Genomic DNA, 21759 nt, shown 5'->3' with positions numbered 1-21759 from the left:
AAGATCTTGTAACTATATTTGCATTTCACCTGTTCTCTAGCATGCAAAGCATCATCTAGCATCCGGAATATTATTCGAATGCCTTTCAAAAGTCGAATATCGAATTCGAATATTGGGAAAACCTGCCGATATTCGTATTCGACACAGCCCTATATACTGAATCTTTTGACTCTACCAAGACACTCTCGCATTATTGCAAGTGCGTGGTTGTAGAATTAGAAGTCATTTTTTTGTAATTAACCGCCTTCCATGTACCGGCGAAGGGACATCGCCGCACATGCTTGGGAAAAACACAAAGCTCACCAGTATTCGTAGCGTAGTCTTCGGAGCAGCGGCGGTCCCATCAGAAGAAACGTCTGCTGACGCTTTGGTGGAGTCTTTTTGTTACAAATCATATAATATCGATAATTGTGGTAAGCCATAACGTCAGGACGGGCGAGCTGCTGTGTGGACTTTCTACTTTTGGTCGGAACACTAATTTCACCGAAGCCGACAGTCCAGTCTCTTTTGTCATATCTGGACGCGTTTAGCCTTGGACCGATTCAAATAATGCTTGATGTCTTACACTGTATATATGCAAGATTTGTCTGGCCACGTATCGGGGACTGACGGCCATGCTACAACTCCATCCACTGGACCTTCAAATATGGCATCGATGTCGGACACGAACTCCCGCGAGAAGCGAATCCGTATTCGAAAGATGCTGGCTAGAGCTGAGAGCATTATGTCTGACGCAAAGAAGCTGGATCCTTTCATCTTTGCTGAGGAGGTGCAGCTTCCTTCTATTATTAATGGCGATTATGGTTGGACGATTAGCTCTCCAGCAAGCCGTCAACCAGTCTCGCCTTACGCAGGAGCTTCAATGAGCGCGCTTCAACTTCGAAGAGGACAACTCCCTACAGGTACCGTACATCGGACAAGCCAGTTAGGTGGCATCCAGCCTACTTTCAGCGACTCTGGGACTTCAATTTCATTGGACCAACCTCCGCTATCACATTGGCAGAGTAATGACATTGTCAATTCCGGAATGAACGGCGCACGACGAACAATGCCAATTGACGCCGTCTCTCGAGACTTTCTGCGCGTTGATGAGATAAGCCGTCAACAAAGATCGCAGGATCAGGTACTACAAGCAAGTTATCCAAATCAGCAACAACAGCAGCAGCAACAACAACAACTACGACTACAACTACAACTACAAGAAGAACAGCAACGACGGCGACGACAACAACTACAACAACAACAATTACTACTACTACAACAGCAACAGCAACAACAACAAAAACAAAAACAACAACGACAACAACAATTACAGCAACCGCAACTGCAACCGCAACTGCAACCGCAACTGCAACTGCAGCAGCAACAGCAACAGCAACATCATCGGCAACAGCAACAGCAACAGCAACAGCAACAGCAGCAACTACAACAACTACAACAGCAACAACTACAACAACTACAACAACTACAACAGGAACAAGCTCGGCAATTACGAGGCCAAAATGTCTCAAATCTATCACCAGTGCTAGCGCAGCAATCCATCACGCAGCTGCCTTTGGCACCAAATCCTTTGACATTGAATTTGGGTACTTTACCCGGAGGGTCGGCCGAGACCTGTAACCAGAATTCAGTGCATAAGACTGGCAGCACCTTGCCGATTCCTGCAACTTCGGCGCCTTCTCAGCAGGGTACTGGCACATTCGCACAATACATGGGCTACCTCACAGAATCAGGGGTGACGAAACCTGCTCCTGAGCATCTCATTAAGCTACAGGGAAAGTCCATGTCCGAACTTGAAACGCGTAAGCAGTTTGCCCTAGGACGGATGCGACAGCATCAACGCAGAATGGTATCCGGTGTAAACCTTACACCAGACGAGATCAAAGAGACTCAGAATAAAGTACAAACGCTTCAAGCATTTCTCAGTGCTATCAGAGCTATGAAAGCGGAATTGGTCGAACAGAATCTGGCTGGTGCCAGTGGATCTGATAACGCGGCTACTGCCCATGTTAAAGAACAAGGTCAAGCCGCGAGTTCTGCCGCACAGGCTCCTGCTACGACGAACCCACCTGCTGACGCCGTATCCATCGCAGCCCAGATCGCGGTTACGCCTGGAAAAGACAAGAATGCGTCGCGCGAGTTGAATTTGTCGCAATTACCCACCGAAGACAATTATACTCACATGCAGTTGGACCACATCGCAGAAAATGTACTTGTTGCTTTAGGCCGACACCATACTAAAGAGCCGCTAAATCATTCATTTATTCCCCTCGGAGTTGCCGGGTTTATTACTAAACGGATGAACCTAAAGCGATTGCCGGAGAGAATGGATTGGGATAGTTACGATCCTCCAGCGAGACCGAACCCGCAACAGCTCCACCAGGAAGCTGACGAAAGTGTTAGTAACAGGGAGATCGTGCAAATTTTGAGTAGTCCCGAATCTCTCACCCAACAGTTCGGCCAAGCTCAGAAGTTCGTTCAGGCTACCAGTGATACATATGATGGCGAGCCGATGGAGGGTGTGGAAATTGCAGGGGTTGCAGAGAAGGGTATTGGCTTATCACAAGATTCTGAAGGTATTGCTCAATATTGTCTATCTCTCTTGCGCACGCCGCAGTAAATTACAAAGGCGATACTAAGTAGATTTTTAGGTGTCGCATATCCCCGTACTCTGGAGCCGGAGCAGATGGCTGTTGATGTTCCAACCGAAGCCCCAGAAACATCAGTTGTGCCAGATATGGCCGCTTCCGAGAAGATGCGGGACGGAGGAGTGAGACAGTTAGACAAAGAGGAATCGGCGAACGCGAACGATGAAGAGGAGTCGGGGTTTACAGCATTGAACAAACAACCGCAGTCTTTGGCTGAGCCCTCTCTTCCGGCTAATTCTGAATCTTCGGTCACACTTCAGATTTGTAAGGAGCCGAACCAAACTAGTCATGCAGCGCCACCGGTTATAAATAACCGAGATTCTCGGATTTTAGAATCCTTGGTAGCGGAACAGCCGCCGTCAGTTGCAATTCAGGCTACTAGTGTCGAGATTGCATCTAGTTCACGGAAGGGGATGTTGATTGCGCCGGCGACTCCTCCGAAAACATCATCAGACGTCGTCGTGACAACTTCTGCCACGCGAGTCCTTGATGATTCTAGTGCTCAAGCTCCGTTGATCAAGGAGTTAGGAGGTTCGGATGAAGTTGACAAGGCTTCTTCTCATTCTCCAGAAATGGTCGTGGTTCGCCTACCAACACCAATAACACGACCCACGGAACTTGCTACACCCCTTGGTCAACGCGATCTGTCAACTCCGACCACTGTATCATTCCAACGCTCTCCTGTTCTTACGCCTGCTAAGCTCGCGCTGACTAACGACCGTCGGCGTCGGCACGTCAAACGCTTCGTAACTCGCAGTGAACCGCACTACAGTATCTATAACTGCGGGTGGCATTGTATCCGCGCCGGCAAACAAGATATTTGTGCCCAGCTGCACAATATCACGGCATTAAAGAGACATGTGTTTATGAAACATCGGAACGGATCAGATTTTCAAGGGTATAAATGTCTTTGGGAAAAATGTCATAACGACAACAAGCTGAATTATCAGTTCGACAGTCTTGCGGAATTTGACAAGCATATTCTTGAAAAGCATATCAAGCCAATTGAGGCTGGACTTGGATCAGGTCCTAGCGTTGCAGAGGAATTGGAAAAGTGGCCCGAGACGTTGGTCAGGATTACCAATTCGTTGCTTACACCTTTAGCCATTCCGATGAGTGACGAGATGGCTAATGCTCGGAAGAAACAGCTTGCTCAAGAGACGGCGAATGTGCCTGCAAAGCTGCCAAGGCAGCTGAGAGAAGCCATAAAAGATCTCAAGACTTATGGAGCCGGATGGGCGCTTCAGGAAGACGGTCAAGTTGACACTGAACCGCCGTCGAGGCAAGATGGAGAAGCCGACGAAGAGGCGAATAAGCTAAAGGGTAATTTGGGATTGTACTACAGCTACGAACTATAGATTTGTCAAAATTTTGTTTAATAAGGAGGGGTTGGGTAAAGGATATTAGTTCTCTTTGTTTGATATTGGTCGTTTTTGCATGATATAGGTGTATTGTACTTTTGGCAGGTGTTTCCAGGAGTAGGGCAAAGTATTGAAGCTCGAGTATTACAAAAGTCATAGCGCATATCGCAACTTGTCTGATATCATCCATTACTTCGACAGTGGGGTTGTGGTGGTAAATGAGTCGCGCCGATTGACGAAAACTGGCTCTTAGAATAAGGGGGAGTGCCATAAAAAGATTTTTTGCGCATGGCACAGCTAGAGAATATCCGGCGATTCCAGCCTCTGAAGTAGCAGCAGTTGAGAGACTGTTCAACGGAGGAAGGTGTTTGCTAGGCCCCCGCAGACACTCCATGAGGGCAGAACACTCTAGAGCCTTGCGTTGTTCAGGGATAAGTTTGACTTTTAAAAATAACTATAAGTTGACTAACTTATACTTAACTAACTATAATGTTCGTACGAATATAATCTCATCCTTGTCTCGTATTCCAGCAGAGTGATCTCTTTGTTAAGAATGACTGTATTATATAGTAAATACGCTGGGAAGTGCGAGACATTTTGGTGGCCATGTCGCGACGCGTCTGTGACGCGTCAAAGTTTTCACGGAAACCCTTACCTTCTGCTAGCACTGGTCATGGAAAGCAACGCGGTCCATATTTACACTGCTCCTCGACAGTAGATCTCTGGCATTTTTTTTTCCTGATTGTCACATTTGGATAGTGTAGGGCGGGAGCTATATCGCAAATGTTCTCTTCGCCGTTGCATCCAAATTATCCCTTTGAGACAATATCATCCATAGGACTACCATCTCGACCGGATATCCAAGCCACCCAGGGAAATGGAATTACCAGTATCGACAAAGAAAACAACAATAGACGACGACACACTACGCAGCCAGCAGACGGCGTGCCAGTGTCACCATTAGGCGACGTCACAGAATCTTCGATTTTGAACACGAAATGCTGTTATGAGCAATCCACGCCGAAGCAACTACTTACACCTGACACCACGCCACCTATCAAGCGGGTCAAAAGGACACGAAAGTCACGGTCGTGCCAGGAGGGCTTTTGCTCGGCGTCGTTAGCATCAGCTGCAATACTCGAGCCCAACGCAGCACTGAGACCCTTCTCGCTGCCTGGAAGACTGTTCGTCAGAGAGCTTACTTTGCGATGTTCTGCTTCCCGTCGATTTTACTCTCGCGCTGATTTCAGCAAATACGAGTTACAGACATATTACTCTACAGCTTTGCATGATGCGTATGTAATCCAAGAATTGACTGGGCTACGTCAAAGTATTCCGTTCTCCGTGACTAGTTGTCGACAACATTCAATTAGCGCCGTTGGCGGTGAAGATGGCATTGTCCATGTCCTGGATACAGATGTCAACAATAATTTTCGTAAGCGACATATTTGAGGTTCCATTAGGTATAAGTGACCTCATACTTTAGAACTGCCGATAATGAAGCTCGCATGCCACGACAATGCGATTTTCGACCTATCATTCTCGCCTACAGATACACATCTCGCAACAGCATCAGGCGACCAGACTGCCCGGATCTTCGATCTTCAGAAACAACAGTGCACCTCGATTCTGCGTCCATGTGACGCGCATTCACTCAAGCAAGTTAAATTTCTTGACACGCCATCGTCTCGTAATCCCGCGATCATAGTAACCTCGACGCGAGGGGGCACGATCTCGCTGTTCGACACTCGCGTAGGAAATAATTTCTCCGCAGAGAGTTTTCCAGTCGCGCAAATCACGCGGGCGCAGAACCCGGAGAAAGGCCGTCGCGCGACGAAATCCACACACGCACGAAGCGTAACCTCTGTCGCATTCCTAGACGAGACCACGCTTTTGAGCGCAGGCGAGGCGAGCGGATCCGTCAGGGCATGGGATCTCCGCAAGGCCAGTCTCGAAAAACGGTATTTACAGCCCACTTCACAAACATCTGGCGGGGACAAAGACCACGGTGTGACGTCTCTTGCTGTGGATTATGGTGGTGCGAGGATATGGACGGTGAGCAAGAGCGGTGGATTGTTTGCTTATCCAATAGGTGAGATGGACGGGCGTGAGCCGATGGACTGTATTAGGGATCCGCAGTTGAAGGTAGACTCGTTTTATGTGAAGCTCAGTGTGGCGAGCGAGGAGGCCGTCCAGAGGGCCGGATTGAGTAGTGTTTATATCGCATGTGGAAGCTCGGAGAATGTGGTCGTGGTACTGCCGGTGTCGCGGCGGGGGTGTGGTAATTTAACCTACATGCAGACGCCACGAAATAAAATAGAGTCGAAAGGTGACGTGGACAGACAAAGGAGAGTGGCGACCACCTTGGTTAATGGACATTCTAAGGAAGTGACAGGCGTTAGTTGGACATGCAATGGTGAGATAATAAGTATAGGTGACGACATGCTTGTGCGACGGTGGAAGCCTCATCGAGATTCTTCAAATGCGGAACGGATTAGGGAAGTTATGAGATCTCGAATGGACAGAAACGAAATCATTCCCGAGGACGAGATGGATGGATTTGCCGAGTATAACGTGTAAATATTATATAAAGTACATCTATAATACAAGTCTATGTACATTCTAAACTCCGTAAATACGCCTAGCATTCTCTCGCGTAATCACGAGTACCTCCTCGGCGCCAACTTCATGGTCCATAGACGACAATAATTCCGCAACTCTAACAGCCGTATACGGGATCATTCCCGAATGCGAAACCGCGTACACCGGCTTCTTCTTCCGTTGACAATTCGACGGTACCATAAACGGACTATCTGTTTCCAACACGAGTCTTCCCAGCAATCCAGGGCCGCCCATCTTGAGCAACTCTGCCGTGGTCTTGAGAGATTGAAATGTAATGACGCCGGTTATGCCGATTACGCAGTTTGGAAATTCAGAGAGAAGAGTGCGTGCCATGGCTGCTGAGTCAGTGAAACAATGGACGTGTATGAGATGTTGGCGTGGGAGATGGGCTCGTAAAATATTCAACGTATCTTCTTCTGCTTCGCGGGTGTGTACGACCAGAGGTTTGTTGAGTGACACTGCCAACTTTATTTGTCTGGCAAATACTTTTCGCTGGATGTCGTGAGGTGACTGAGATTTCTTGTAGTCCTATACCGCATTAGCACTCCTAGTCGCCGGATTTGCAAAAGGCATACTAACAAGCCCACATTCGCCCACAGCCACACATCTGGGATGCGACAATGCACGCACCATTTCAGCTTCGACATCCTCGTTATAAAGCTTCGCACAATGCGGATGACACCCCATTGTAAAGTAATACTCTCCGTCCCAAGTGTTTCCTATCCATGCATCCTTGTCAGCAAGGACCTCCCATTCCTTATTGATCGGAATATCGCAATAAACATCGACAACGGCTTCGAGTTCCGGCGGGAAGAAAGTTGACGTCATGGATTGCACTGACGATATTTGTGTCTCGTTGGCGCAGTGTTTGCTGATTGCCATGTCGAACGTTGTGCGGAGATGACAGTGAGTGTCGACGAATGGTATGTTGGGGAGTGGACTGGGTATGTAGTGCTCCGTCATGCTTAGATGACCCGGTGCACGTCGGGACTCGTGGTGACTGGGCATTGTTGTTTTTCGGCGTTCTGGGTATGCCAGGCCGGATCCGGTGAAGGCGAATGTCGGACGACGGAGACGTGACGTGATGCTAGATTGTCGATTCAGTAAGTTAATGTAACAACGCATGATCATAAAATGATCATTAGAAATGCATGTGCGCGTTTCCTAAAGTCATTTAACGATACTGATGATTTGCAACCGGAGTTGACACACATGGGGACGTCAGATTTTGTTCCGCTATCCATTTATTTTCAGGGGGGACTCTCGATAAACCTAAAACCGCCAGATACATTTTTGGCACTACGCCTTCTTTGGAGCGCCACTTAGCAGCTCAACGTAGTGTACGACTAAATTAGAATTAATCGATCATCCTAAAGCATCCAAACAGAGTTCTTCAAAATTTAATGAAACAAATAATCCATTAAAATCCGTACTTTTAGATATCACAAACATTAACAAAAGTCAAACCACGTCTATACCCCTTCACCGATCCGATCCAATTATCCAAAACCACAAAATAAACAAAAAAAAAAAGGCACAAAAATTTTTATATCCCAAAATAGTGGTAAAAAATGCGTGTAAGAAGCTGTATCGAAACAAAATTCCACCTAACATTACATCCTAGCTCATGTCTTCGCATTTAACTTCGCTTGATGATTAATAAAACGGCGCCCCGCCATGGCCGCCCAACAAGTCAGTTTGTCCGCTTGGCCCCGTTGCATGGGGCAACGGCAGTGGAGGTAACTGCGTATGTTGCTGTCCGCTTAAAAGCGGTCGTGGCGTGCTCATGTTACCCCCGGGCGCAAACGCCGCAGCGTCTGCAGCGAAATCAAATGACGGCAGAACCTGCGACTGCTGATGCAGTTGTTGAACTAGCTGTGTCCCTTGCGGACGCTGTAAGACGGTCGGTGCGCTCGTGGGCATAGATATATCAGGAATATTTGTCAACGGTGCTAATTTCGAGATCGAGACTGCAGGTGATGCCGGCGCGAGGAGGGTATCCATTGATACTCCCCCGACAGACGAGGTCGAGGACGCTGATGCCATTTTTCTCCGCGTTCTGGTCGTTGTGCCACTCGTCTCCGCCGAAGCATCCTGAGTAGCCGCCATAATCGACGCAGCCTCTTGCGCCGTCTGCATAACTTCTTCATCCTGACTGACCTTGACCAGTCGATTCGAATCCTTGCCTCGTCCCTTAATCCCTTTGTTCGCATTCCGGTACAACTCGGCGAAATATAAGAACATTTCACGATCTTCCTCCGGAATCGCACTCTCGTCGTAATCAGCAGACATATAATGCTGGAACTTGGCCGCCAGCAATTCCAACGCATCAGTGTGAAACTTGTTTTGATGCGCCTTGAGGTTACCTAGCTGCGTGAACGACTTGTTGCAGCCGTCTAATTTGCACGAATACGGTCTATAATCTTCGTGGATGAGCAGATGCGCGCGAACGTTTCCCCGCTGTGCGAACCGTTTGTTGCAGAATTCGCAGACATAAGGCTTTTCGCCTGTATGACTTCTCCGATGTGTCTGCCCAAAGATCAGCACAGATAAAGGTTTACTGCACCAAAATAACTTACCCGCAAATTGCCCCTCTGAGAAAATCGTTTACCACAATTCGGTACATCACAAACATACGGTCTCGAACCCGTATGACTCCTCCCATGTATATCCAAATGCGTCTTCTGATTAAACACCTTACCACATCCAGGTTCCATACAAGAATATTTTCCCGCCTTCCCACTCTTCGTGGTCAATCCCGTCAACGGAGTGGTACTACCCGACGGTTCAACAGGTGCATTTCCAGGGAAGAAGAACGAGCCGAGACCACTCGTTCGTTCATTCGACTGCTGTCTGTAATCATACCCGAAATACCCGTTCGCTGTCGATGCGGCTGCATTGGCTGAGCCCGCCTCCGAAATCGATTGTCGTTCGCGTTCGCGCTCTTTTTTGAGTTTCTCGCGGGTTTGGACAATGAGCATCAGATGGTCGACTTGTGTTGATCCCAACTGCGCGGCTGTACCATCGTCGAAGTTGGTTGGCGATTGTCTGCTTATACGGCGTGGTTGTATAGGACTTCGTTTGGATGTCGGTGGATCCTGGGCCCGCGCGGATTGTGCTGGTGTATTAGTCGACGGTGTGGACAAAGGTGAAGCCTTTAGGTCAGGGGACGCAGGACATGATAAATGATGTTGGATTTGAGCAGCTGCCTGTACAGTAGCCGGCAGCGATTGTGCAAGCGATTGCGGCGGCGGAACAACAGGCACAGAAGAATTCGTGCGTTCCTGATGGGACGTTGTGGATGCAGGCGGTGGAAATAATGCCGTGGCAGCTGACAAATATTTTCCCGACTCCAAAGGAAGCATGCCGAGAGAGGTCGTGACATCTGCGGTCGATGACCCTGAACTCACAGTGCTGAGCGAGCTTGCCGAACTACCGGTCGACGACAACGAGTTCGCCGATGTCACCGACGAGGAGCTCGAATACGTGGACGCTGCCGGCCGGAGCGGGACTTGGTGGTGCGTAGAATAATGATGTAAATCCGAAGGCGATGAAGGCAAAGTTGAAGAGGAATTCGAGGTCTGTAATAACCCGGCTGATATAGGTGCAGAAGTAGGTCCGACAGAGAGCGAGTGGTGATGCGGTGGAGGAGCGTCGAAGTACTCATGCATACCATGATACGCGTTTAGTTTCGCAATCAGCGTGTTCGAAGTGCCTGTAGTTTGAGGTAAACTTGTCGTCGTGTTGGCACTAACTCGCATTATATCATGTCCATACGGAGTATAAACCGAGCTTCCCGCCGGCGCGCTCGTGGGCGAGACATTGTTCGGATTTCCAGTCCCAGGAGCGTCCAATGGTGTTGACGTAACAGACGAAAATAGTTTCGCAGAATGTGGTAATGACAGCGGTTGCTGCCTCGGAGATATAGCCGACAAGTGCGGTAATACCGTCTGTTGCGATTGCGGTGGTGGAGTCGATGGGGCAGCCGGCGGCGGGAAATGCGTCGTCAAGAGACTGTAGTGAGCATATATCCCGGAATCAGTTGGCATTTGGTGATTAGCAGAAGACGGCAGACTAGGTCCAGCGGACTGCGTGTGATGGTGCATGCTAGGCTGCATGGTCGTGATCGCCGGCATTCCTGCCACAGTACCAGATCCGGTAGAAGTCGCACTCGTGGCTGGCCACTGCATTTCGTACGTCTCAAAGCCAGATCCAGGTGATACACTGCTCGCCTGCACGCCACCAATATTCAACGGCGGCAAATTTGACGCCGGCATGTCTACGATCTGGGAATTGCCTGGTTGTGGTGTATCTCTCGGAAGCTGCTGCTGCTGCTGCATTGTGAGCTGCGTAGGCGACGGCTGCAGCAGTTGTGGATGCCGGAACTGGGTAGATGAGAGCGGTAGATGGAATTGCTGCAGCTGGTGAGGCTGGTGAGGAAACGAGTGCTGGTTCTGATGTTGCTGTGAATAGTTGGACATGGACATGGCATTATCTGCAGTTGCCAGATAAAGTCCGTTCATTGTCGCGGCCGATGTCGACGCCGGCGGAAGTCGTAGCATGCCGGGACTAGAAGTGGCGGACGCGTTTGGAGTCGAAGACAAGCCTGCCAAAAGTGAAACTGCGGGGATGTGGTGGGGTTGTTGGCGCTGCCCATTGCCAGCAGTCGCGGCGGCGGGGTACTGCATTTAGACGGAGCGAGAGCGCAGGGCTGATGCAGGACGGATCGGACGGGCAAATATGGTGATGCCCGGAGACGGCACCAGCAGATGTGAAGAGGCAAATCGCGGCGGGACGGATAACAGCAGCAACAGCGGCATTAGCATAAAACGCTAGCCGAGAATCGCGATGGTGGAGCGTCGTCACTGTGAGCCGGTGGAGGCTTGTGATTCTGTGAGCAGCCGATGAGCATCAGCGGTCCTCCCAGCCGGGAGATTTTTTTGCTACCCGAGGACCTAAATACACAATTGGGACTATCTTGCATATGCAGCTCACGCTTGACATCAGCAGACACCTTCTGCGGACAGCAGCGAGATAGTTACAATGGCTGATTAATCTCCACTTATATCTGCTTGATGACATCGGGCATTTTCCAACAGATCGCCGGAGACCCAAGTTTGGTCCAGTGTCAAATATAGTCATATATAATATATGACGTTCTCCCCCAATCATAGCAATAAATCGAAGTGCGACCAGATCTCGCCGCAGAACGAAGCTCTCTTCCCTAAGCGAGCTCACAAATAAGGTAGCTTACGCTGTAGTATATATAAAATACATTTATTTGATCAAAAATCCAACAAACAAGTAATACCACTGCACACTTATTCAACACACGCATCTCACCATACTAGATTCAATCCAACTAACAACAATAATAACAAATAAAGGTGTACAGCACTGTGTCAAAACTTTGCACATCTTCATAACACTAAACAATTTTAAGATATAAAACAAACGTAATAAAACATTGTACAAAAATAAATACATAACGAACACGAACAAGTATACAAATAAAATACATAGGTTGCCATAATCTTTTACACACTTTCCAAGTCTACTGGTTAGCAACCACGTACCGCCAGATTCGTGCCCGGCAGTCACCGCTTCCGGTAGCAAACAGCTTGCTCGCAGGGCTTGGCGCAACAGATATCACTGAATTACGGTGCCCCTGCAACATCAACTGCGCCTGCGCGGTCCTGGGATCCCAGAACTGCACACCTCGGTCCTTCGATCCCGAGAGCACCCACTGTCCGTCCGGAGTGAGAGCAACGCTGAGAACAAAATCCTTGTGACCCGTAAACGTCTTCACGCAAACGCCACCCTTATGTGACCCGGAAAGGCCACGTGCTGATTGCAATTCCCAAAGCTTGATTGTCTTATCCAGCGAGCCCGACACGAGATCCTTACCATTGGGGGCAAATGCGACACTGTAAACCGAGTCCTTGTGTCCGTCAGGTGCTTCAAGACGCTCGACCAAGAATCCAGACGTGGCGTCCCAAACTCGAACACTTTTGTCTAATGAGCCCGCCGCGACAAATCGGCCGTCAGGAGAGAACGCAACAGTAGTGACGCCATCCTCAATACTCAACGTCAAAACACACTGACCAGTCTCCATATCCCACACGCGAACAGTGCGATCTCCGCTACCGGACGCGATGTGGCGGCCATTGCGCGCAAAATCAAGCGAGTAAATATCCTGCTCATGACCGCTGAAAAGATGCCTGATCGTCTTGGTTTTGATGTCCCACACTCTAATCTGCTTGTCCTCCGCACCAGTAGCAAGATATCGTCCATCTGGACTGAAGCACACACTTCGAATGTACAGATCGCCTTCCCGCTCAACGGACTCGTCTTGCAAGTGGCATATCTTCTGTCCATTCTGAACGTCGAAGATCTGGGCAGAGCGATTGCATCCAGTCGCGACGTACTTGCCGTCGGCGCTGAACCGGACGCAGCACACCACAGAGTGGTGTTCGAGAGTGTGTAAAAGGTCAACGTCTAGAATACGCGGCGCACGGTCATTGTAGATAACAAACCAATCATTTGCTTGCTTCTTGTATTCGTTCGGTACACGGTCAAAATCAAGGTCTGCCAGATTATTGCCAAGTGGCGGTCCTGGGCTCGCCCGAGTAATATGTGGTGATGATCGGGTCTCGGCTACTGCCCTGTTCTGGCTCATCTGAGGAGTAGTAGCGACAGGCGCGTTATGATATCCATTGAGATATCCAGAAGAGCCGTATGCCTGCTGCGCCTGTGCTTGTGCCTGTGCCTGTGCTTGTGGTGGAATCTGTTGTGGGACCTGCCCAATACCGGGCTGGAGACCAGGAGGCGGACCCTGCTGAGGAGGTGGCTGTTGCTGCTGGTGCATATTGTTGTCTTGGGGAGGCGCAAGAGAAGGACCTGTCGGTCCAGACTGGCCCGACATGATTCCTTGGAATACACTAGACGATGAATGACCCAGTGAAGGAGGCGGAACTTGGGAGCCCGGAGGCGGACCTTGTGCACCAGGTGCAGGTGGAAGAGCAGCAGGAATATGGGAGCCCCGAGTCTCGAGCTCACGCTTCAATCGAGAAATCTCCTCCTCGTAACTGAAATAGTTAGTATATATAATATTAGCGCATCGTAGATGACAACATACTGATCTTTCATTTTCCTGTGGTTGATTTCGAGCTCGTAGACATTTTGCCGGATCTGCTGCATCTCTGCCGCTTGTTGATTATCTGCACACGTCAGCCATCGATCTGTGCAACAATAAACATGAAGATAAAATAAAATATTTAAGCAAATCATATATATATATATATATCAATTGAATAACTGGAGGTCAGGCGGAAATGAGTCAGGGTATGGGTACAGAGTAAACGTTAGTGCGGCGCGGGGCCCGTCAGGGGTGCAGGACTCGCTTGGTGCGAGGCGACCGCCCGCCGGCGACGGATGCGGCGGGTGTCCAGCAAGTATGCGACCGCCGCTCGTAAGCTTGACGGGGCTCAACAATGCCTTGACTCCTACTGACCACGCCCAGATTGCATGACTTTGTTCCCGCAAACAGGACTCACGTCTTCGCTCCGGGTGACGGTCCTCTACCCAAACTCATTGGCAGTGACAGCCCAGCGAACTCGTCTGACGCCTATCGTCACGGCACTCCGTTCGCGGCTGCCAGACTATTGTGCATTTGCGAGTCATGCCGCAGCAGTCACACGCACCCACAACTGCCTCAGCGCAACAACCGCACAACCCACAACCAGTAAAAAAAAATAAAACAATTGAAAAGAGAAAGAAAAAAACGTACACTTGTGGTCGAAATCATCTTTGTGCATGCGATACAAACTGGCTTCATTTGTGACTGTCTCAAATTCTTGCTTGAGCGCCTCAAGCAGCTCGTTGATGCGCTGCGTAGGCGGGATAATAGCACGCTGGTAGCTCATAGTGACAAATTGAGACGTTGGAGTTGTGAACAGGTGTTATTCGCGATTGCCGCCACAGCGCTCGTCGAAGGTTGCGAGTGAAAAAAAAGTGGTGATGCAGGCGGCTGCCCTGGCGGTTAGAACAGACAACACCAAAAATATTGCAACACCAGACGACCTTATAAGAGGGAGTAAATTGTGAAGGGACGCGGAAGAGTAGCCGACGCAATGGATAAGCGAATCGATAGTTACCGATCGCAAATGGTGTGACGGCCGAATTGTAATGGCGGATACGCTGTTAGCGGTACGTAAATCGTAATGATCGTGAACGAATGAGACTGCGATATCGTCAGTTAATTCTGTACCACTTAGATTGGTCGCCAGAATATATGTTCGGACTCCGGGTTACTAAGAGCAAGCCGTCCAAAAGAGCATGCGATGAAAGGCACGGTGATCGAGGAAAAAAAGGGGGATAGCATACAAGAGCGAGCCCACACAATCGACTCGAGACGGACGGTCAGTTTGATGGGACGGGTTCAGCGGCTAGCGATGGTAGCAGAGAAAAGAAAATGAAGTAAAATGGCGAAGGAGATGAATGGATTAGACTAGGAGGGGCAAGGATAGCCGAACGGGACGTGAAAAGAAGTCGGGATAAAAAGCAGGTGAGGCTGATGACGCGGCGGAGCTTGAGTGGACGACTATGGCCGTGGGAAGTAGATGGATGGATGGATGGATGGATGGTATGTATGGCCGTAGGAGAGATATTGTGGGAAAAGGTCGAGGGAGTTATGAGCAGTGGATGAGGGCAGAAAAGGAAGGGACGTAAAAGGCGGGAAAGCAAACAGGCGAGGAGAGCGGGTTCAGGGCACACCAACGGTAGACGTCAGGCTAGGTAGAACGGACCAGTGCAGAAGCAGGCAGGCCGATGCGCGCAAAAGTAAGTATGGAGGCCGGGGCCAACACCCAAAAGGCAGACTCTCACTATTTTTCTCTCTCCCTCTCTTTCTCTGTCTCTCTCCTCCCATTCAAACCACCCCCCATCTCACAAACAAGCAAGCACGACGACGCTGCGCACTGGCCACTCCGTCTCCTACCCTAGCCCTGAGCTGTAATAGCCCTTTGCCCGTGACCCTTTAAATCCCTATCAAGTTAAAGCATGCACCCCATCACTTGATTCACCAGCAGCGTAAGTAAATGATGATGCTATCTGTCATGCTCGTTCTGTTTTCTTCTTGGCCTTCAAACCCCATATAGCAGCAACTGGCTTCCGGTTTGTCGCGAGTACGACAGCTTCAGGGTGGCCCGAGCACAGCAGCAGCAGCAGCAAAAAGAATGTCGTACTTGCTTGGCCCAGACTCATAACGCGGCACTTTTGCCCGGACCCGTTCCTAATCCCGTGGAGTGGCTTGCTGAGGCTGGGTCCGAAGGCTGCATTTGGGAGATAAGATGTGCATTGCTTTTTCTGTTTATGACGTGGAGCTCTAACCTTTGCGCGCGTGCCGCTAGTAACCATACCCGGGTCGAAATAAGTAGGCAGCGCTTGGCACACCCGCGTACTTGTCACGTCTGTGCCGTATTCATCGCGTAATGTTTGCTTTTCGATGTACCAGCCGGCTTCTAGACTGTAAGCTGTTGGCCGACCCACTGCCCCACTTACTTTGCGACAAATTGCGCCGCGTTGTTCTGTACACCTTAGGCTAATACATTCTTTGCGCAAAAGAAAAGTACCTGACACCTGACCCGAATTAAATTTATACAGCATTGAACTTGACGGGGACACGTCGCCAAATTGGATCCTTTGGAACGCTTCACCTCATGGCCCAGCCACGCGTGAGCCACGCGGACTCGTCTACATAGCCACAGTGCCCGTCGGTCCTCGGGTTTTCGTCGTCACGCCGATGGCTGCGCCCCATCATTAAGTACCGCCGCACCACCTTCGTCAATCCCTTTTCCCGCTTCTGACCTTTCCTTTTCCCTTCTAGAAGCCTGCCCAAACACGCGAAAACCCTTGCATAGTTCTTGCCTCCGCCCTCCAAGTCACCTGCCCTTGCACGTGCTATCTCCACCCGCTTTTTGTCAATCAGCCGGTTAGCCCCCCCCCGCTCTCCCCACTCCTCAAACCGGCGCTCGGCCCACGATGTTCATTGCCTTTTGTAACAAAAATGTGCGTTCTGTGATACATCGAAAAACCGAGCAACGACCTACGTCAATCTAACTCGACCGCAACTATACCACGAACTACACTAAATCACCGTTTTGCTGGCAATGGAAGTAACGTCAAATATTTAATTCAGACTCTATCTATAGCAACTGAACGCCATTGTAATTTCCATTTTTTCTTTCCTGCCATATCTTCGCACGTCATCAACTGTCGTCTGCATCGTCAGTAAATAAATACTTCCAATCCTCGACTTCCTCAATTGTTTGTCGGAGTTTGTCACGCATGCTTTCTACTGCCTCTGATCCTAGTAATAATCGCATCGGTGGATTTCCGCAGTGTGCCAGCTAGATTTGTGTTAATTACCAAAGCCACCCACCTAACAGTCCCATATCTGCAACACTCCCATAAACTCACCTCCCATATAATCTCTCCTATCTTCTCCACACTAGTTGTCCGATGCGCATTAACCCATAATATCATCCGCCGCGCATGCTCTGCCGGAGTACCTCGATAGTCGTTGCTTAGCGGTTTAATCACGAAATGCCGCCATGGTGGTAATCTTTTGTCTTGCGTCCTGCTCCATTGATAAGTAAATCTCCAGTTTAAAAACACAACATAGTATTCTCCGGCGTACTCGTCCTGTTTGATAGTTCCAGGGTAAACTAGGGTCGCCTTAAGCCCAAACTCCTCAATCTCATACGACAGACTCTCAACCAAACCTTCTGTAGCCCATTTCGTTCCACTAAACGGCCCCAGCCCTGGAATCCCGAGCATTCCCGCAATACTGCTGAAAACAATATACCTCCCGCGACTTCTGAGTCTGAAATGCGGCAGCGTAGTCTGCACTATATGAAACAAGCCCATTACATTCGTCTCAAACTGCGCCCGAACATCATGCTCATCCTGCTCCTCACACGGAGCACTAACCCCGACCGCGACGCAATTCACTACTACGTCGATCTGGTTCCAGCGCTGGACTGTCCTGTCCACGGATTCTTTGACCATCTGCCGCGACCGTACGTCACAGGAAGAAGTTATTAGTCTGTCGGACCAATCTTGTGAGACGACGACGGTTGCTTGGATGTTACGCGAGCATGCCATAACCACATCCCCGCGCTCGAGTGCTGCGCGACATATATGTCGTCCGATCATCCCTGTTGCTCCAAATATCTCCAATTATCAGCACGCGTCCAGATGGTATTACTCATATTTCAAACTAATTTGTCAACAGCATATCCACTCACCAGCCAAACGTATTGTTTTGCCGGATTATTCTTCGACGGTGCTTCACACGACGCCGGCCACGACGCACCAGCAACACTACCCGGCTCAGGCGTATTCCTGCTCCTAGCTCTCTCCGAACTAGCAAGACTATTATCAGCTGGCGGTACGCGAGGTGGAGACGATGGCGTCAGCGAGATTATTGGTGGTGGTGAATATGATTCTTCGTAGTCTTCCATTGTGACGCGTGAAAACTATTGGCGACTGAGGATATACTGAGGCTTCGGGGCAAAATACCCACTGTAGTTAATATCGACAATCGCGAAGAAGGGTGACAAGTTGCAGTGTGATGCCGTTAGTCCGTTAGCTGTTGCGCCAAGGCAATTCTCTTCTAACACCACAGCCTGAATCCCTCCATTCCTCTATAGCTCTGAAAACTTTAGCCCTCTTGCCCAATTCGATGCAAATCAGTCTACTATCAATGGATAGAATCAACCTCGCGGTGAGCCCACCACTATTTTAGTCGATGCACCTTAATTTATGTAACTGCGGCTCATCTCGGTGACTCTGGTGGAATCGACTATGCGCCGCTGACCGCTTCTAGATTCCTTGTTTACAGAGTCGTGCTGTATGACCCAGTAGTCTTCAAATGTCGATATAGATACAGGGTGGGCCGCTTCCGGCTTCCGAGTCTGCCGGTTCATGTTTGTATTTTTAACCTACTCCGCAAGTATGCCATTGTTAGTATTTAAGGATGTGTAACTCTTACATATGGAATTCAGTCTCATCATCAATTTTAGTTACGGCAGTACTTAATTGACTTTGGTAGATCATCGAGCAACTTTTTCGGTTAATGTTAGGTAGACCTTCAATGATTTATTACTATCCGGCTATGCAACATTCTGTCTTCTGTCTGTGGTCTAACCGTCCAGTTTGCCCTTTTGGTATACTCTCCCGTATTCTTTACAATCGCACAACTCATGACAGTGCTTTCTCCTTATACATTCGAACTTTCACTCAATTAAACACCACACAAGTGTAGTAAGTAAACTCCTCGCGCATCCACTTCTTTTCTACCCATCCAACTCACTTCCGTACAAGTTACATATCTTTTTTTTTGGGTTTCGTTAGCTTAATTGGCATTGATCGATTGTAGGTAGTCAACACGATACTGGTTGTCGTCGCACGGGCGCGGGAGTGGCGTCCACTTTGGTTCATCCTTGAAGAGACGCATGGCTTTGATATAATCGGACGAAGTAGTCGAGAAACGATGATAAATACCTGCAGGCTAAATTTCCAAATCACCAAATTAGCTTTCGAAACTCAAGAGAACAAAGAAACCGATCACAGAGAGAGAGAGAGAGATTTCTTACCAAAATAATAAGATCGCCAGCATCCAACTTCAATCTGACCCACCGATCCTCCATATCCCGCACATCAAAAAAACCTTCACCTTCAACCACATACCTAATCTCCTCATCCTCATGCAAGTGCTCCCTGTAAAACGTCTTCACCTTCTCCTCATACACGTCCCCCATCGATGCCGGCGAAATCGAAATCACGTCCTGGTTTTTGTAGCCACGCGATTTGGCGAGGGAGTTGACATCGTCGATAGCGGTCACACCGGAAAAATTGTACGCCAACACGCCGAGCTTGGCGACTGCTTCGGGTGAAACTTCAACCCTGGAGTCGTGGTCGAGACGTTGGTCCTCCTGTTAATTGCATTAGACACACGGGCTTCGTAGAGGTACTAAGGTGCGAGATAACGTACGGTCGTGTTATCGTGGTAGTAAATTTTCATTTTCTGGTTATGAATAAACGGCTAATGATGTAGCAATCTGCAAGGACGAATAATTAGTACGATCAATCTCGTTCAGCCATGACAATGTCCATGTCGAGAGGACCTTCCCAGCGTAAAGCCTTACTGACAAATAACTTACCAAGAATACCACCTAAATAATTAAGCAATTTATACGAATAAATATACCTTCCTTGACGAGAAACAAGACGTCGAAAGAGTGGTGCGTTCGTGGGGAAGCAAGATTAACTAAAGAAAAGCGTTTTGTGAGGCTGTGAGGCTGATCGCTCGGAGACGATCGAGGCATCGTTCCTACGATTTTAACGAAAAGTACGCCATTAAACTATCTACGCATTCAAAATTATTCAACCCATTAAATTAATCTAAAAAAAATTATCGATAATTTCAAGAGATTTGTATAAACATCTATAACTTCTAATATATGTAAAAAAAAAATCCATAATTTGGAAGATATTTTATTAGTCAGTACAACCGAGATTATTCACACGTGATGGCGATGACGCAATTGCATGCGGCGTTTGACTTTTTAGCAGGGTAAGTTTTACTGTTTGCTTGCTGGCGAGTGAGTGATGGCACGTTGTCCCGTCTTCCTCTCGGCCGAGGATCAGGATGATGGGGGTTAGCACTGATTGACTTGAACTTAAACGGCAATGAACTGTTAGATGCTCGGATAGCCCGACTGGGTACTATTCTATCATCTCCAATTTCAACCTTCTAGCTAGGAGTATCGGAGTAAACCAGAACAGTTGTCTCCGAAAGACATTTAAGAGGCTCGTGAAGTCGCAAGCAATATATCTATCGACAATAATTTGACATTCGAGCTGTGTTGATTAATCACTTTCTTATGTAAAGTTATACTTTCGTACGAGAGATAAAAATGTAGCTGCATTGTTCGTTGATTGCTTGGCTGTCAGGTCGGAAGTTTTCGGATGTAGGCTAACCGAGCTGGCAAATGGTCTACCCGACCATTCCATAACAATGCGATTTAAGTTACAACTTGTCGCAGGTCATAGGTTAAAATGGACAAAGGACTTTGAGTCATTTACAGTATTGCCCAAGTCGTCCAAGCTATTTATAATTTCGATGTTAACAATGTGTAGTAGACACTTACCGGGTAATTTAATACATTGCACTTTGCACCTTTGCTTTCCTCACGTTCGATCCTCCCACATCTTGCTTGATAACACGGCCCGCCTAGATTGTTTAGCCCATTACCATAAATATAATCATAACCTGAAACACTGGATGCTGATTACTCTCAGAACACGTTCGCTGTTGAGGGCGTCGAAGTTAAAGAACCAACGCGGCAGCCAGCAAAAGCGTTTTTAATTGAAAGCAAAGCCAAAAAAAAAATTTACCTTGGGTCCGTTAAGTGCCTAGACGGTGAATGCCCCCCGTGAATGTATGAAAAGCCTGTTCCCCCCCGTTTATCGCGTAACACCAAGCATACTTTCAGATTTTAAAAAGTCAAACACAGACAAGCAATTTTAAATCATCCCTCGCGAGTTTACAATAAAGTTCGCCATTCGTTCTCAGCGTAACCCTCCTTAGTTATCACATACCTTTTTAATATATCGACCGACCATCAAAGAAAACACCGCCTTTTCAACTCTCGCACCGGTCATCATAGTATTGTGTCGTGCAAATGATACTTTTGCTAGCGGAGTTGATTGTTTGAGGAAAGGCTCTAGATCCTTCTTTTGTCCTAGAAGAAACCCTTTGGTTACGTAACTTTCTAACAAACTCTTCAATGTCCGCGTCGTTAGTTTTGGAAACTTTATGATTCATGCAGGGACCGACCAAAACAGAATATTTGAGCTTACTTAAGGTTTAGATATGTCCAATGCTCAATGTCTAATGTTCATATTCCGCGGAGAAATCAGAACACATATATCATGGATAAATAAAATGTCGATGTAGACTAACTCAAATACAAAATAAACGTCTCAACCTATAAACGAAAGCTTCATAACTTACAATCGTCTCGCAAATCCCTTCATATCATCATCAACTTTCAGTTTCT

The 21759-nt window shown here is 48.3% G+C and overlaps 7 protein-coding genes across 7 annotated transcripts; 2 read left to right on the top strand and 5 right to left on the bottom strand.

The window, feature by feature from the left end:
- The first annotated feature begins 1455 nt into the window (after positions 1-1455).
- Positions 1456-4440, top strand: V1513DRAFT_454272 (uncharacterized protein). The gene is made up of 2 exons (XM_066899357.1): positions 1456-2576; positions 2652-4440. Exons 1-2 carry the CDS (start codon positions 1712-1714, stop codon positions 4004-4006), a joined length of 2220 nt encoding a protein of 739 aa, XP_066750640.1. The 5' UTR covers positions 1456-1711; the 3' UTR covers positions 4007-4440.
- Positions 4441-4580: 140 nt separating this feature from the next.
- On the top strand, positions 4581-6636 carry V1513DRAFT_454269 (WD40-repeat-containing domain protein). Its single transcript, XM_066899356.1, has 2 exons — positions 4581-5444; positions 5496-6636. The coding sequence occupies exons 1-2, from the start codon at positions 4793-4795 to the stop codon at positions 6587-6589; spliced, it is 1746 nt and encodes a 581-aa protein (XP_066750639.1). The 5' UTR covers positions 4581-4792; the 3' UTR covers positions 6590-6636.
- Positions 6570-7839, bottom strand: V1513DRAFT_406517 (uncharacterized protein). Its single transcript, XM_066895639.1, has 2 exons — positions 7211-7839; positions 6570-7159 (listed from the first exon to the last, which is right to left on the bottom strand). Exons 1-2 carry the CDS (start codon positions 7760-7762, stop codon positions 6632-6634), a joined length of 1080 nt encoding a protein of 359 aa, XP_066750638.1. The 5' UTR covers positions 7763-7839; the 3' UTR covers positions 6570-6631.
- Positions 7840-8287: 448 nt separating this feature from the next.
- V1513DRAFT_428138 (uncharacterized protein) lies at positions 8288-11319 on the bottom strand (the record flags this gene model as incomplete). Its single annotated transcript, XM_066896262.1, has 2 exons — positions 8288-9160; positions 9211-11319. The coding sequence occupies 2 exons, from the start codon at positions 11317-11319 to the stop codon at positions 8288-8290; spliced, it is 2982 nt and encodes a 993-aa protein (XP_066750637.1).
- An 866-nt stretch (positions 11320-12185) lies between these two features.
- Positions 12186-13831, bottom strand: V1513DRAFT_386029 (WD40-repeat-containing domain protein; the record flags this gene model as incomplete). The annotated part of the gene is made up of 2 exons (XM_066895228.1): positions 12186-13719; positions 13770-13831. The coding sequence occupies 2 exons, from the start codon at positions 13829-13831 to the stop codon at positions 12186-12188; spliced, it is 1596 nt and encodes a 531-aa protein (XP_066750636.1).
- Positions 13832-16899: 3068 nt separating this feature from the next.
- Positions 16900-18156, bottom strand: V1513DRAFT_461053 (uncharacterized protein; the record flags this gene model as incomplete). Its single annotated transcript, XM_066899880.1, has 4 exons — positions 16900-17040; positions 17111-17273; positions 17331-17866; positions 17941-18156. The coding sequence occupies 4 exons, from the start codon at positions 18154-18156 to the stop codon at positions 16900-16902; spliced, it is 1056 nt and encodes a 351-aa protein (XP_066750635.1).
- Positions 18157-18763: 607 nt separating this feature from the next.
- On the bottom strand, positions 18764-20055 carry V1513DRAFT_454250 (Acireductone dioxygenase ARD family). Its single transcript, XM_066899355.1, has 3 exons — positions 19689-20055; positions 19291-19629; positions 18764-19205 (listed from the first exon to the last, which is right to left on the bottom strand). Exons 1-3 carry the CDS (start codon positions 19716-19718, stop codon positions 19050-19052), a joined length of 525 nt encoding a protein of 174 aa, XP_066750634.1. The 5' UTR covers positions 19719-20055; the 3' UTR covers positions 18764-19049.
- Positions 20056-21759: the final 1704 nt, after the last annotated feature.

This window comes from Lipomyces chichibuensis (assembly GCF_038497645.1).
Source record: "Lipomyces chichibuensis strain CBS 12929 unplaced genomic scaffold V1513scaffold_70, whole genome shotgun sequence".
In the NCBI taxonomy this organism is placed as follows: Eukaryota; Fungi; Ascomycota; class Lipomycetes; order Lipomycetales; family Lipomycetaceae; genus Lipomyces; species Lipomyces chichibuensis.
This window is presented reverse-complemented; position numbering and strand designations above follow the sequence as displayed.